The 16428-nt window shown below is 45.0% G+C and overlaps 1 protein-coding gene and 1 non-coding gene across 2 annotated transcripts; both read left to right on the forward strand.

Moving 5' to 3' along the window:
* Window positions 1-445: 445 nt before the first annotated feature.
* trnah-gug (transfer RNA histidin (anticodon GUG)) lies at window positions 446-517 on the forward strand. Its single transcript has one exon. It is a non-coding gene; the product is annotated as a tRNA-His (tRNA).
* Window positions 518-6211: 5694 nt separating this feature from the next.
* depdc1a (DEP domain containing 1a) lies at window positions 6212-15307 on the forward strand. The gene is made up of 12 exons (XM_056414653.1): window positions 6212-6360; window positions 7472-7737; window positions 7834-7981; window positions 8410-8534; window positions 8724-8854; window positions 9103-9150; window positions 9329-9466; window positions 9869-10855; window positions 12022-12194; window positions 12314-12490; window positions 13557-13763; window positions 13854-15307. Exons 1-12 carry the CDS (start codon window positions 6313-6315, stop codon window positions 13986-13988), a joined length of 2583 nt encoding a protein of 860 aa, XP_056270628.1. The 5' UTR covers window positions 6212-6312; the 3' UTR covers window positions 13989-15307.
* The last annotated feature ends 1121 nt before the right edge of the window (window positions 15308-16428 follow it).

Here is a 16428-nt window from a genome sequence, read left to right on the forward strand (position 1 = left end):
CAGCTGTCGACCAATCACCGGACGACGACATTTTTAAACTGCCGTAAACCACGCCCATACCACGAGAGGCAAACAAAATGCGGAGCGTGGTCTCTCTGAGCTTATTTAAAAGCCAAATAATGACTTTATGCTCTCGCTAAAATGACCATAGTCCACTGAAACTAAAGTAATGCTGAACCGAATCAAGACTTATTTTTTCAAAATGTACGTACCATGAGTGGTATAAATAGCTTGCTCCTTTTGCTCCAAATCGTTTACTCTGTGATGTTTCTGTATTCACCTGCGATCTTTGTTTTAATGTGCTATTTATCACTCGGGTTTAACGTGAAGTGTTTTAGCACAACTCATAATGACATGGATAATACGTCCACGTCTGATTACGCCAGTGCATGTGTTAAAAGCAATGATCTCTTGGGGTGAGTCCTCTCTATCTGATGCTCAGCTTGCCGTGATCGTATAGTGGTTAGTACTCTGCGTTGTGGCCGCAGCAACCCCGGTTCGAATCCGGGTCACGGCACATAGGCTTTTAGAGACAATAATGTGTATCCTATGATGAGAAAGACGCAGCCTCCCTTTGAATACATTGTAATGTTCCCTGAAGATCAATGAGCTAAACTTCAATTTAATGAAAGCCATTATCTTATAAACTGCAAGCATACATTTCCCTCTGAAATACACGATAAGTGTGTGCTACATAAACACAGTACAACAAATGAAGGCCCTTCCATGATACTCATTAAATGCTCATCACACTCTTGTTTCCCCCGTTGGTTATGATTGTTAAGTTTATTTGTGCAAATTCGTATTCACATGCTTAGAAATAGCATATCATGCAACCATATATTCCAAACTATCAGCTATAACATGCACTATAAAAAAAATATAAAGATACCTCCCCACAAATACTGTTACGTTTTAAAATCATGAAACAAGGCACTGCAACTAACCTTTAAACTCATGAAGAGATCCTTTACAACTAAAGGGTTGAGATCACATTGTTTATAACATGCACACATTGTGACCCTGCAAAAAAACTAAAACATTACAAAGCTGCCCTATTGTATATCCGTGCCCTCTGGAGTGCCCTGCAGATGGGGAAATGCACCGCTCTGCCTCACATCAGAATCAGAATAAAAATCAGAATTGTATTTATTGCCAAGTAGGTTTACACCTACCTGGAATCTGTTCTGGTGTATAGGTGCATACAGTGAACATAAAATGAACATAAAACATAAAACATACAAACACAATAAGTACTACAATACAAAAAGCAGGGCAGGAGTGCATGTGCAATGTTCAGTGTGCAAAGTAGTGTGTGCATAACACAGGCTTGAGGTGTGGGGGAGGGATAAGTGACCCCGTCAGGTGGGGGTCCGGGCCTTGTTCATGAGGCCAACGGCAGCCGGGAAGAAGCTGGTTTTGTGGCGTGAGGTTTTGGTCCTGATGGACCGCAGCCTCCTGCCGGAGGGAAGGACCTCAATGAGTATGTGACCCGGGTGGGAGGGATCGGCCACAATCTTACCTGCCCGCCTCAGGGTCCTAGAGGCGAACAGGTCCTGTAGAGATGGCAGACTGCAGCCAATCACCTTCTGGGCAGAACGGATGATACGCTGCAGTCTGCCTTTGTCACTGGCAGTGGCAGCAGCGTACCAGATGGTGATGCAGGAGGAGAGGATGGACTCAATGATGCAGGTGTAGAAGTGCACCATTATTGTCTTTGGCAGGTTGAACTTCTTCAGCTGCCGCAGAAAGTACATCCTCTGTTGAGCTCTTTTGGTGAGGGAGCTGATGTTCAGCTCCCACTTGAGGTCCTGGGAGATGATGGTGCCCAGGAAGCGGAAGGACTCTGCAGTGTCGACTGGGGAGTCCCTCAGGGTGATGGGGGTGGGTGGGGCTGGGTTCCTTCTGAAGTCTACGACCATCTCCACTGTCTTCAGAGCGTTGAGCTCCAGGTTGTTCTGCCCACACCAGGTCACCAGATGATCAATCTCCCACCTGTAAGCGGACTCATCCCCCCAGAGATGAGCCCAATGAGGGTGGTGTCGTCCGCGAACTTCAGGAGCTTGACGGACTGGTGACTGGAGGTGCAGCTGTTGGTATACAGGGAGAAGAGTAGAGGGGAAGGAACGCAGCCCTGAGGGGAACCGGTGCTTATAGTCCTGGAGTCAGAGACGTGCTTCCCCAGCCTCACGCCTTGCCTCCTGTCAGACAGGAAGTCGGTGATCCACCTGCAGGTGGAGTCAGGCACGCTCAGCTGGGAGAGCTTGTCCTGAAGCAGAGCCGGAATGATTGTGTTGAAGGCAGAGCTGAAGTCAACAAACAGGATCCTGGCGTCGGTTCCTGAGGAGTCCAGGTGCTGGAGGATGAAGTGTAGGGCCATGTTGACTGCATCGTCTACAGACCTGTTGGCTCTGTAGGCGAACTGCAGGGGGTCCAGTAGAGGGTCAGTGATGGCTTTGAGGTGAACCAGCACCAGACGCTCAAATGCCTTCATAACCACAGAGGTCAGGGCGACGGGTCTGTAGTCGTTGAGTCCAGTGACTTTTGTTTTTTTGGAGACGGGGATGATGGTGGAGGTCTTGAAGCAGGCTGGTACGTGGCACGTCTCCAGTGAGGTGTTAAAAATGTCTGTGAACACCGGAGACAGCTGATCAGCACAGTGCTTCAGGATTGATGGAGAGACAGAGTCTGGCCCGGCTGCTTTGCGGGGGTTCTGTCTCTTAAAATGGTCTGTTGACGTCTCTCTCAAGGATGGAGAGAGTCGTCACTGTGGAGGGGGGGGAGGGAGGGGGCTCTGAGGTGGGCAGTTGTGAGGCGCAGGCCTCTGCTGTGGCGGGGGCGGTGCAGTTGATGGGCTGGGGCTGGAGGGAGGTGTCACGGGGGAAGGTGTCAGGACCGCTCCATTGTCCATCAGAGCGACAGTAGAACTCATTCAAGCTGTTGGCCAGGCGTGAGTCGTTAGTGGAGTGGGAGGCTCGAGGCTTACAGTTGGTGATCAGCCTCAGCCCTTTCCAGACAGAGGCAGAGTCGTTGGCTGAGAACTGGTGTTCAAGTTTCTTCGAATACACACGTTTAGCATTTCTCACCTCCTTCCTAAACCTGTATTTTGCCTCTACATATCCGTCTCTATTCCCACTCCTGAACGCCGCTTCCTTCTCCAGTCTCAGCTTTTTGAGTTTCACTGTGAACCAGGGTTTGTCATTGTTGTAACTCACCCTGGTGCGTGATGGAACACAGCTGTCCTCACAGAAGCTGATGTAAGAAGTCACAGCCTCCGTGTACTCGTCCAAGCTGTCTGAAGCAGTCCTGAACACCTCCCAATCTGTGCAGTCCAAGCACGCCTGAACATCCTCCACAGCCTCACTGGTCCACTGCTTTGAAGTCCTGACAACAGGTTTGCAGAGTTTAAGTTTCTGCCTGTATGCAGGAATCAAATGGACCATAACGTGGTCCGAGAGTCCCAGTGCAGCGCGGGGGACGGCGTGATAGGCTCTGCTTACTGTGGTGTACATGCTAAACAACATCCATATAAGTTTGATTTTCAACCATGAAAACGCACGGATACATTTATATTCATGGATATTATTAAACGTTAACGATCATATTCAGGCCTTCACCCCAAAGGTGTGCTTATGGATTAATAAATATTTTTCTTGCTTTTTGCCCCCAAAAGATATTTGATTAACTTTGCTGTCATCCTCAGAGTGCGGACCGGTTGAACTCCTCTGCAGCTTTGATACATCTCAGCTGAGATATGGGTCACTCCACAATTTAGGAAAGTTGAGAAAATGTTTTACTCTTCATCTTAAAAGAAGAACCAAACGTGTGTCACTCTAAGGATTTGCAGGGCTGATTCATTCCTCTGAGAACTTTTGAAAAATTCTAGCTGTGATCTGCTCTGATCTGCTCTGAGGGTGTTTATGGAACTGACTGATCCTGGTTCATTCAAGTGAGGCTTTTCACAACAAGGAACATCTTTAAGAAACAGTTTTTTGATGGTTGACTAAAATCAAACATAGGCATTTCATGTTGGATTCAAACCCATAACTTTCACACTGTAAATCTTTTCCTTTAGCGGAGCTGCCAGGAACCTTTTACATATTTTAACATGTTTAAGTTAAAGTCTGTCAACTTTGTTAGAAAGTTAATGAAGGTTACATTTCAGCAGCATCATCCTGATAGAATGTCTCTCTCGAGTTCTTTGTGTTCATGGGCCTAAGAGAAGGTCCAGTGGTGAAGGACACCCCCCAGGGACCACGCTTTGGGAGCGGGACATTATTTGCTGTGTCATCACCATTCATATGTGGTTATGACTACATTGTTTACTGGAGCACAGTGTAAATTACTCTGACTGTTGCAAGTAAAATTCATGCATTCAAAATATAATTAAAAGCAACAACAACAACAAATATTAACATCAACATATACTATTGGATTATAATTATTGATGCATTGGTAAAAGTTGCATATTCTTTACTTAGGATAGTTTATAAGTTGTATTCGTAATTTGAATCTGTAAAGTAGCCAAATAGTGACTTTGCATAATAAATAATGAAGTAAAAGTACAGTATATTACCCTTTGAGAGTGAGAAGACAGTATAATGTTGCATAAAATGGAAATAAGTTAAATACAATTCCCTCAAATCCAAGTGAGTCTGTCAGAGAGCAAACCCCCTTAAACTGTAAACAAAATTATAATAATAGCACATGGTAGGAACAATAGTTTTGTATAAGGACCCTGAAGGGCAAGCATAACACAAAGAATAATTCTCAGACAGCACGAACACAGAGGCCTGGAGTATTATGTGTTGCTGTGTCTCTCACAGTAATGTGGCCCTGGATGTGAGAAAATGCGGTTTAAATGCAGCAGCAGGCCTGATGAGCTATGGATCAACTGAAGGTGTGTGGCTTGGAGCAGGTTAACAGCCTGGCAGCAATCAGGGAGCCGACGGAGAAGACATGCCAACAGATCCAGGCAAGGTGAATAGAGGGAGACAGTAATCATTGAGTGATGGGATCTAAATAACAAAACATGCAGAAATACGGAGGTAAATCACTCAAGAGTAGCATCTTTAGTAAATTAACATACATTAACCTGTTATCGCAAGAAAACAAGATTAACTTATGCTCTTGAGATAACACATACACAAGATAACACAGCATTATAAGCAAAATAACTGAAGCTTGGCATCCGTACTCCATAAATATACTTGCTTCTCATCCTTTATCTGTATGATGTGGCTGTTTTTACATGTAACTGCTGAAGAGGGACATTTTATCTGCACTGTAAAGATGAATTCAAGGCGAGTTTAATGCATAGTGGCATTTTGACATCCTTTTCTAATATGCAGCTTACGCAAGTGTGATATGAAAACTTATGAACCTTCACTTTTTGAGTGTGAGCGAGATGATTTGTATTCAGCAGTTTAATTATTACAAAATGCATTACATAGTCTAGATTGTTCAATGAGGAAGGACTAGATGTAAATTCTAACATTTCAAAAGGGCACGGGCCTTCTTCTGTGCAGAGACATTTCAAACAGATTTGATTTTATATTTAAATCTTAGATCTTATATTTAAGCAAAGCACAGTGTGCTGTGTTTTGAAACATGTTTGAAGGGATTTTACATCAGAGAGCTAGATTTATGGTTTTAGTATCCATTAGCATTACTATAGCAGTGTCTTGGGTCAAACCCTACCTCCTAGTATAGCTATCCATTTGGTAATGTCTCTAACCTCCACTGTCTTCTTGTCGGCCCCCCCACTATTTCTGCTTTTAAATGACGAGGATAATCCCCACAAAAGGCCCTTTAAGATATGCTAATGTTAACTCCGCCCGCCAGTGAATTTCTTTTACATTGCTGCCACTGCAGCTCTTGACTGTTCCTTTAAGTAAATTAGAGCACAGCAAACTGCGCTTAAGAAAAGTTATTTGTAAGGACAGAAAACACTTAAACGTTTGATGACATAACACTTTCAATTATATATTTTTTCTCCTTAAAAAAAAAATACTGTACAATTCACATTTGTGCCGCTCGCCTGCATTGTGGCCATATACTGTAAAACAGGATCGTTTTCGCTTTGAGGCTGATCACGTGATCCGCGCGTTGTCCAATCCCGTGCCCGGAGAGCACGGCTCGTAATTTTGAACCGACAGAGAGCAGCCAGGCAGAAGCTGCGTATCTTCAGCGCTGCTGTTCATAATCCACGACGTCGGTTCAATAAATCCTCCCCCGAGTGATGGATATTTGTTACCTCTTGTCATATCGGCCAAAGGGGAAACTTTAAGCGCTGTATTTTATTTGATAAATATGAGTTCCTGTGTTATCACCCCTGGACCCTACCGGGCCACCAAACTGGTAAGTGAACGTAACGTTAGGTTGTAAATCAGCTAACTCGCTTACGTCAACTCAGACTAACTGCTGGCTAATTCATGCGAAAATGTATTTCCAACGACTCCGCTGCAACTGGGTTGTTGGCCGTGACACTTCCACGCGTGCTTATCGTCGAGTACTCCCTGCTAACCCAAATCCAGCAAAATTAGTGTTTTATGGGTAACTTCTCAAAAACTATTGCTGCATATTACCATTTCACTGATTATCCTGAACGTAACACTCACCCACCGAGTCATGATTCAGTCTAAAAGTAATACGATTTAACAGTATATAACATTAGGAAAGAAACCGGACATATTCACCATCGAGAAGGTGCAGAAGTAAATGTATTCATCGTGATCAATCGTTATCAAAATTGTTGTGAACACGTAATGATAATATATCCTTTACGCCATTGTCTCTATATATCACCTCTATTATATAAAGCATAGTAGTCCAGCGCCAGTGCATTCCAGTGACGCTCTCTTATTAAAAGTAGCTTTAAAATATTGGCTTGTTTTGACACTCCTTCAACCAATACAAGTCAGTCAGCTAGCTGCTGAACAGTGAGTCACAACGGCGACATGTAGATCGCAACTTTACAGGCATCCAGGGGGGTGTAGAGGTGGTAAATAGTCCTAAATGGTCGACATTCCAACAGGTCAGCAACACTTTTAGTACAAACACTTTACACTTCACTTACGCCACTGAAGAAGACCACAAGCCAAAGCGGTTAGTCTCAGACTAAATGCCTCCTTTATTCTTACAAGCATTGCTGGAGTTGGGGTCCTATTAGGACCACAAACGAATACGTTCATCATCACTACTTGGTTTTCTCTGTTTTTCTTGACTGTGGAGAACTTTGTTTCAGAACAGTGCTCAGAGTATTGTTTCCAAGCCAGAATTGTTTTTTAAACCTTGAATCAAACAGCGTGCCTGTTCCTCCAGGGGTCCTCAGGTGGAGGCTGTCAGGAATGTGCCTGAGGACTCGGAGTCTAACCATTCAAATGAATCTGGGTATTGACATACCTTCTGCTATCCATGAATCAGTTGGATTGCACTAACCCCCCCTGTCCTCCCCCTGTCCCTGTTTCAGTGGAATGAGGTGACTCAATTGTTCCGGGCTGGTATGCCCCTGAGGAAACATCGGCAGAACTTCCGCCACTACGGCTCCTGCTTTACCGCCTCCGCCGCTGTGGAGTGGATGCACCAGCTGCTGCGTTGCAACAACAATTTTGGCCCTGATGTCACCAGGCATCAGACGGTGCAGCTCCTGAAGAAGTTTATGAAGAACCATGTCATTGAAGATGTGAAGGGCCGCTGGGGCACAGAGGATCTGGAGGACAACAACATGCTGTACAGGTAGGCAGTGTTTTGGCGGAACATGCTTTGTAATGACTCAAAAAGGCACACTAATTGACACACTCTTTGTCCTCTCTTCTTCACCCCACCCCTCAGATTCCCCTCCTCTTCCCCTCTTAAGCCCATTCCATGTTCCGCTTCAGGCTCGGCTCCTGGCTCTATTAAGAAAAGGGCCTCATTCAGGGACAAGGAAAGTTTCTTCAGGTTTAGAAATATCAAGAAGCAGCACGAGAAAGAGACACAGGTGAGTTAGACTGGACGGAGGTGATTGAGTCCACACTGACTCTTAAATGTGGTGCCAGGCTGGCAACCAGGCATCAGCCTTTGGTTGCCCAAACTGAAAATATGGTTGCCATATTTAGTCTCCTGATATTTTTAGTAATTAAGATACTACGATTCAGCTTAATAATAACAATGTGACATCAAAGCTTTATTACAGTAACTGGACCATTTTTTCCGACTTAAACGTTTTGCATACAAAATATCAGTCGTGCATCTGTTATGTTCTTCGTAGATCCCTTAAAAATAAATCCAGCGTGTTCATCTGTTCTCTCCTTTTAATATGTTTTAAATTTTACAGTTTTAAAATTTTTAACATTTTCCAGTCGCCTTTAGAAATTAAATGTAATAAATAATCTATTGTTTGGTTCACGCTCTGTTCGTGCCTTCCAGGAAAATGTAGACCCTACCCTCCAAGCAGGAGGAGAGAATCGTCCAATAGGAGAGCAGCAGGTGCCAAGACGAGAGCTAACGGTGGAGGATGAAAAGGAGATCTGGAAAGACATCACCCTGACCCAGTAGGAAACTTACTTTTTTAAAACACGGACATTACAAGTTTGTCAAAAAGTGAAGGCACCTGTTTCCTTTCATTGAAATGATGCTTAATTGGGCGAAAGAATCTGATGCATAAGCGATGGTTCAAATGTAGTGATCAGAAAGCGAGGGAGATTTGTTTGTGTAACTAAACCTTGTGTGTTATGTTTCAGCCTGCAGAGGATTCTGGGTGTTGCATCTCTTGATGAGGTTTTAGACCAACGTTACGTAAACCCACAGAACATCATCCATAATATGACCAAAGTCAACAAGCACGGAGTGGTCACACTGGACGACAAATCCAGTAAGTTTTAAACAACAAGAAAACGTTTCCATCACAAGAAATCATAACAAACATCATGTTTTTGGTTTGTCTTCTCACTTCAGCCCCTTTAGCCGGACACTTTATTATCTATACCATGTACACTGCATACCTTTGAACTGTGGCCCACTAAAATATGAGCATCAGCCATACAATAGAAATGTTCCTATTATTATTATTATAAATATTATTATTATTATTATTGTCTAACCTGCTAATCATCTCCCTAGATGACCTTCCTCATTGGGTTTTGTCTGCCATGAAGAGCCTGGCCAACTGTGAGTTATATTTTTTTGATTGATGCATCAATCTTCAACACCTACATTTTGACATTTGAATTACATAACTACTTTATGTCCTGCATATTCTCAAGAATCTCGCTTAACAATAAGTCAAATGAACACTTTAACTTTTGCTGGTGTTTAAGATTTCAAGCAACCTGCTCTCTGTTTCTAGGGCCGAAGTATGACAGCGCTCAGCCATCCTATCCCGGCTTTGAGCGAGATGTCTTCAAAACGGTGTCCGACTACTTCTACAGCCTTTTGGCGCCCGTGCTTACTTACGAACTTTATGAACTATTTATCAACGTACTGGGTAGGTACCGTGGACTAATTTCTGGAGGCCTTTCCCTTATCATGGAAGAGCAGTTAGAATGAGGAGCTTTTAAGGGGCTCAGTTCTAGTGGAAGCTGCTGTGTCTCTGGGAAATAATGCTCAACTCGGCAGGTTTTTCTGCCACTTTCTGATCTCTAACAGTACCTTTTGCTAACACAGGTTTTGGTTGTTGTCACTTCGGTTTGGTGTGTCCTAACAGCCTCAGGAGCAGCTGTTCTCTGTCCATGCCTGTTATGTGTGGTCTTGGATCAGCTGATGGTCCTCCATGTTCAGTAATAGTTTGAAATGACTAAACCATCTCCCTCCCCTTCACTTTCTGCTTGCATTGACCCTCTGCCTGCCCCGCTTCTCTCTCTCTCTCTTTCTGTGCATTCGTTCTCAGTGTTTTGTGGCTACGTTGCAGCGCCCACGACGCACCAACTTGGGAAACGCAAGAAGCCCGACCTCCCATCGGTCCCCCCTCCGGCCAAGACCTCTTTCCGCTCCACTGAATGCCTCCTCCTGTCGCTGCTCCGGCAGGGGGCGTGCGACGAGGCCGAGTCGCCAATGAGAGAGGTGCTCGGCGGGACACTTCAGTCGCGGCTGGCGGCGCTGAAAGGAGGCGTTGCCAGCCGAGGTGACGGTCAGCTGGGAGGCAGCTGCACAAGTCTGAGCACAGTTGGTTTTGCGAGGCCTCGAACCAAGTGCTGCTCACTGGAAACGATCCTCGATGACTCCGCCCCTCTCACCAGGCAACCGCCGTTCCTGTCTCACGACAGCCTGGCCGACGGCAGCTCGAGCCCCGGGGACGGCTCTGCCATCGCGACGGCCTGCAGTCATACGGACTCGACGTCTGTATCCAAAGCGACCGCCTTCACTTCTGTAGGTGCTCCAGCAGGTACAACCGGAAGCAGACTTTCTGTCGCCGGCCCGTCGGCGGCACACGGGCTGCGGTCATCCCGGCCACGCAGCACAGGCAGCTGTCTGGACATAGTCGTAGAAAGCAGGGAAGAAGACGCCAAGGAGCCCAAGTTTCAGGGTCGCGCAACAAGCTGCCTCAACGTGAACACGGCGGCGGCCCGGCATCACTCCTCAGCGTCACGGCCTCCCTCGCTCTACTCCCATCTTCCCACCTTTTCCTCTTCTGGTCTTTCTTCCGCTTTCTCTTCATCTTCTTTGGCCAAAGCACAAAGGTCTCATGCCACTCCAGGACCCAGTGGGCACAGACCCGCCTGCACTACCTCAAATCTTTGGCCGCTCCCTCTACCCGCTGTTGTCCGGCGCTGCGTCAGCTCACTGGACGTGTCGAAGCCGCCTCGACCCGTAACCCTGTGCAAACCGCCCGTCTGTGTGCCCACCACCCGGCACCCCCAACCCCAAACCGAGCACAGTAAGACCGTCTCACCTCGACCTGTCCGCTTGTCTCTTGTTGTCTAATCAAACTAACGCCATCTAACATCTAACCACTGCTGGTATGCAAGGTTTTTAATGAATACAACTCCTGTTGAACTCAAACGGTGAAGTTGAGATCTGAGTTTAAGACTGATTTCACTTTTTGGGGGTCTGTTGTTTTACGTGTCGACGTTCCAGTAAACACAATTTCAGAACGAGTGATGAAAGAAGGCACTGGCTCACGGTGCACATTTCATCACTACAGCTTTTGATTCATGACATGCGTTTTTCATCTATGTATCAACGGCCCTGCATTAATATCTTCTGGACATTTCAGTGTCGGATCCATTAATAAAATGTGTTACAGGATGAGTGTTTACAATATAAACTCATTGGCTGGGAGATCAGCCTTTTCTCTTCCATTGAAGTAAATATTGTTGTTTATTCCAATACCCATAACAACATACCATCTAGTATGCCAAGCAAAAAAATATTTCTGATGTCCCAATACATAGTATTTCAAATGCTGTCACCAGAAATACACCGAATCAGTGCAGCGGATATGTGAGCAAGAAGGTCGAAGTTCAAGGTTCGATGTCGTGAATCAATTGAATGCATAAAACATGCGACAATATGCACATTGTTAGGGCGGCTGCAGTATGTTATACAAACAGGTATTCTATTTGGATCGGAGCTAAACCGTGTGGCGTCTCAGATGTCACATGACTCCTTCCTCCCTCAGCTAGAATATGTGAAAGGCCAGCCAGCAGTGGGACGGAAACAGGAGACCATTCCATTACTTTACCTATTTCTATAAATGCTGCTGTAGCGTAAATAAAGTAACTTTATCTTTGTAATATCAACATGTCTTCCCATAACAACTTTTGTGAGTGGATCTGTGGCTGAAATGACCATGCAGGAACATCAGGGCTGCACATGCTATTTGATTAATAGCATATTACAATACAGCATTTTTCTGTTTATAAAACTAACCGTACCACTATAGCTGTAGTTGATTTAATTTTGTCATCCATCCGTCCGTCCATTCATCTGATTGTGATGTGGCAGTGATGGATGAATGTGGCCACAAGGAGTGATTCTACTGCTGTTACGCACTTCAACTGTCACGTGTGTGTGTGTGTATGTGTGTGTGTGTGTGTGTAGGCCTTCTTCAGCCTCAGTGTGAGCGTGTGGCCATCGAGGCCCTGCAGCTTTGTACCCTCCTCCTCCCCCCCAACTCGCGCAGAAAGTTGCAACTCCTCATGAGGATGATGTCGCGCATCAGCCAGAACGCGGACATGCCCCGCCTCCACCCCGCCATCGACACCCGAACGCTGGTGAGGCACAAAACTGATGGGTGGATATTTTTCCTCTTTGAATCGGGATAAATAGGGCCCAGGCCAGTGACATATGTGTCTGTTTACCACCTCCCTTTTTGTTGTGCTTCTCATTCCAGATGGTTCACACGTTTTCAGGCTGTGTCCTGGGCAGCGCAGAGGAGTGTGATTTGGACGAGCTGTTAGCGACCAGACTCGTTTCATTTCTAATGGACTATCAACACAGCATCCTCACGGTCCCAGACTACCTGCTCAGTGCTATCAATGACCATATACAGTACCTGCGCGCCGTACAGGTACTCATCATAAACTGTGACTGCATGTGGGCAATAGGAACCACACCAGGGGTCAGGAACCTTTTTGACTGGGAGAGCCATACAAGCCAAATACTTCTAAATATATTTCATTGAGAGCCATATCGTATTTTTCACGTATAATAAATGAAATATGTCTTGCTTTTAATACGACTTCTGGTGCTGCATGATGCTGGGGGGGCAGGCAGGCAGGCAGGTGACTTTTTCTTTGCTCTGTCCGATGTGGGCGCACATGCCGGCATCGGAGCTCTGCGGCGAGCCGAGAAGTGTTAACGCGACACGTAGAGACAGAATGACATGCTGCTGTGTAGATGCGATCAATAACAGACGTTTTGTTTAATAAAAGAACAAAGACGTCTTTAAGAAAAGGACCTTAAATTACTTCTGCTGTAATCTGGCGCGATAGAGAAAATTACAGGGGGGCGGGCGGAGATTTTATTTTATTTTGTTCAACTCAAAATTGTCTGGGAGCCATATGCCGTCACCAGAAGAGCCATATATTCCCGACCCCTGAACCACACGATACATTGTTTGTTGTACATGCACAGTATTAGAAACCGACGCAGAATTATTTTTAACTTAATGGTAATACTGTGGAAGTTGCATTAAAACGCAAAACACAATTCCTCAAGTTGAGCACACAAGTGTGTGTCTCGTTTATTTCATATCACAAAACGAATGAACACAAGATGGCGCTGCCCAGATACCAAACCCGCATGGGGCTCGACGTCAGCAACACAACACTTAAAGGGACCGCGATCCCGGAACAGTCACACCGATGTGTGTGACTCATTACATTAATAACTGTGTAAAGAACAACTCCAGGAACAAGGGTGAATTATGATATCCCATTCACGACAATACGATGTTTAGTCTGGGGGTTATTTTGAGGTTGTTGTATAAGTCGCGTTAAAAGTATAGGGTACCATGTAATTTATGAATAATATGGTGAATGCCAGCAATGAGAAGGCTCGAATAGCAACACAAACTCAATTTCGGGTTTATCGAAGACATACGGATGTTTTTTTGTTCCCTCTCCTGACCCCAGGTCCCGATGGATGGGGTTTCCAACGTTGATGGCGACGATGCCGTTTGCGTCCCGATGCCCATCTACGCGTTCTGCCGTCAGATTAGCGGCGCTGAGTTTGAACAGCAAAAGCTGACGTCTTCCCAGAAGGCCATGGAGGAGTTGCTGGAGATGCTGCTGACCGACCAACACATGAGCGAGAAGGACCGCCGCAAGAAGCTGAAGCAGGTAACACACCTGGACCGCCACGAAGCAAACCGGCAGCTCCACTTGGGAACGGGGATCACTCGGTCATGACTTTTGTTGTCTCTGCTTCAGTTTCAGAAGCAGTACCCAGACATCTACAGTCGACGGTTCCCCCCCTCAGACGGGGAAAACAAGGCCGACGAGCCAAAGATTAAACCTCCTCTCTTCAACATCAGGAAGACAAAAGCGTTCAGCATCAGGAACTGAACGGAGCGCACGGGTTGTGTCGCCATCGTAGAAGCTGCCGTTGTGACTGCGCTGATACTGTGTGGGGGGACCAGTTCGTACGAGCCTCAGATTGCATTTTGGGAGTAAAATGATGTGCAATGTTTAAGATCACTGGTCCATATGGGAATATTTAGATCATAGATTTATTAATTTATATGCCGACAGCATTGGGAGCCGTGATGGATTGGTGTTCCTGTGAGGTGTCTTGTCAAGTGAACTGTTTTTATAAACTTTTATAAACATTTTAAATCAGAATCTCGAGTTTTGTCTTAAATGAACTGAATCATTTCTCTCAAACTCCATTCTTGTGTTCGTCCTCTTTTTTCCGTGTGTGGTGGCATTTTAAAGGACTTTTACGTTCATGTTTTAGTTTCTTTTGATTTTCATTATCTCTGTTTTATTGGAGCTTGTCCTTCCCAGTTTCTTGTTTTCCTTGTGTTTGTGTGCCTCATCTTGAACTCATCTCTGCGTAGTTTATTGGATAGAGACATTTGTTTGCACTGGATGTCATTGTAAATTGCCAGCAAGCTTATGTCAATAATCAAAGTAGTTAATTTATACTTATTTAATGCTCATCAGGCTCCCCACAGCAGGTTTCACCAGACGGCCGTCATATGTTGGGTGAATGGTTGCTGATGGCTATGAATACAACCTCCCACGAAGTGTTTTCATAACGGCAACGACAACATGAATCATTTGAACGCAGTGAAGTGGCTATTTACTTCCCTCCATTAATTTCCCACATGGGTGCTAAAAGATAATTAGGAAACAGAAGTGCAATACAGAACTCCTAATTTCAAATGTCTGAAGTAACGGCTCTTTTGCATCGCGTATGAAGTATTAGTTCTTCCCTGATATGTTTGTCTATACCTCAGATCACATGGCGTGTGTGTGTGTGTGTAACATATGTACCCTCATCAGTGTTTTTAGTTTTTCCCAGAGAGCTGTTGTGTTGTACTCCCACACAGTTCTACTCTCCTCCATATTGTTTACTATGCAAAGTTCTGGGAAATCTTATCAAGCTGTTATTTATTTGGAACTGTCTGTTTGAAATGATGTGTGTGTTGTGCCATAAATACTGTACACACACTGTATATTACACCTGGTACTAAAGTTGTGACTGGTATTTGTTGTTTCTCCGTTGTAAGCTTAATTGTTGAGGTCTGTGGTCATAGGGACACACAACTGGAAGGTTTGAAGTAAATTAGTTTAATTCAATGTCCTACTCATCTGTGTATTCCACTTTAAAGGTTGATTCTAATTCTAGAATCAGCAGAATTAAATGGATGTTAAATGTACTGTTTGTATTCAATTATTTCATTCAATAGGTTTATCTTTTACTTTCTTCCAGAATAGCTGTCGGGCCTTTTTATTTGACAAATCTAGTGTTTATGGCTAAGCGCAGCAGAGTACCGAGTGCTGTGGTTTTGACCTCGAGGCAGCGCCAGATGAAAAGGGAAGGAGATCACCAAAGTTAGAACCGTTCCTCCAGAGGGGAACATGAACGTGTGAACCAAGACACCGACCACTTCCTGTGACATGTCACTCGAAAGCACAAAAGTCCACCTCGGGGGGGATTGCCAAAGGCTTTCATTTTCTCTCCTCTCGGGTTCCTGACTCCGTGCCATGTTGTGTTTGTTAGGTTGATTATTTCCAGACATCAGGTTGTCACAGCGTCGGAAATACACAAGGGCAAGAAATATAATGTTCCCCTTGATATCACTAGGAGAGGAGCAAAAAGGCCCCCATAATTTCCTCTAATAAATATGATAATCTATTATTTTGAACAAAGGTTAAATGTTAAACTTATTTCACAAGTTTCAAAAAGTGACCCCAATTTCTTTTTAAATGCCCCTGGATTTCAGTCAGTGGGGGCAAAAATTGCCCCCTATAATATGTAAATGTCCCACCCTGGGTTGTCACCCTGCATTCAGTAGCAACACACAACCACGGCTATGACTCTAACATGATTGCTGCTTCTTTTAACGCTCACTGAGGCCTCCATTCGGTCGATTTCACCCAGTACATCCTTTTGTTGAACTGTAATTTATCAAAAAATGACGGATGACCCAAAGAAATAGAAATAGACATGGCTAATCATTCACTCTCTCAGAGAAAACTCTGTTGCTCTCTCTCCACTGTCGACTGGCGAGGCCGTCTGGAACCAATCGGACAGGATTCCTCTGCATGTAGGACCAGGAAACAAGCAGCGACCCCAGCACCCTGCTTTTAAGAGCGGACTTTATGAGTCTGACCCACATCATCTGAGTGTTTGTGTTCCCAGGTGGACAAAGATCTCGGGGAAACATTCTGCATGGAGACGGCTGAAAGGAGAGGAGACAAAGCTAGCTTGTTCAGCTCTGGGTAAAAGACCGGAGGAGGAGGAGGGGAGCAAAGGGCATGAAACAGGAGGAGACGG

Source organism: Pseudoliparis swirei, chromosome 5 (assembly GCF_029220125.1).
Source record: "Pseudoliparis swirei isolate HS2019 ecotype Mariana Trench chromosome 5, NWPU_hadal_v1, whole genome shotgun sequence".
In the NCBI taxonomy this organism is placed as follows: domain Eukaryota; kingdom Metazoa; phylum Chordata; class Actinopteri; order Perciformes; family Liparidae; genus Pseudoliparis; species Pseudoliparis swirei.

What these genes read in the sequence shown, in the direction of transcription:
- depdc1a (XM_056414653.1), top strand. Translation starts at nt 6,313, where the DNA reads ATGAGTTCCTGTGTTATCACCCCTGGACCCTACCGGGCCACCAAACTG. An exon ending in GACAACAACATGCTGTACAG is followed by an intron (nt 7,738 to 7,833) that starts GTAGGCAGTGTT and finishes CCCACCCCTCAG; the next exon opens with ATTCCCCTCCTCTTCCCCTC. An exon ending in CACACTGGACGACAAATCCA is followed by an intron (nt 8,855 to 9,102) that starts GTAAGTTTTAAA and finishes TCATCTCCCTAG; the next exon opens with ATGACCTTCCTCATTGGGTT.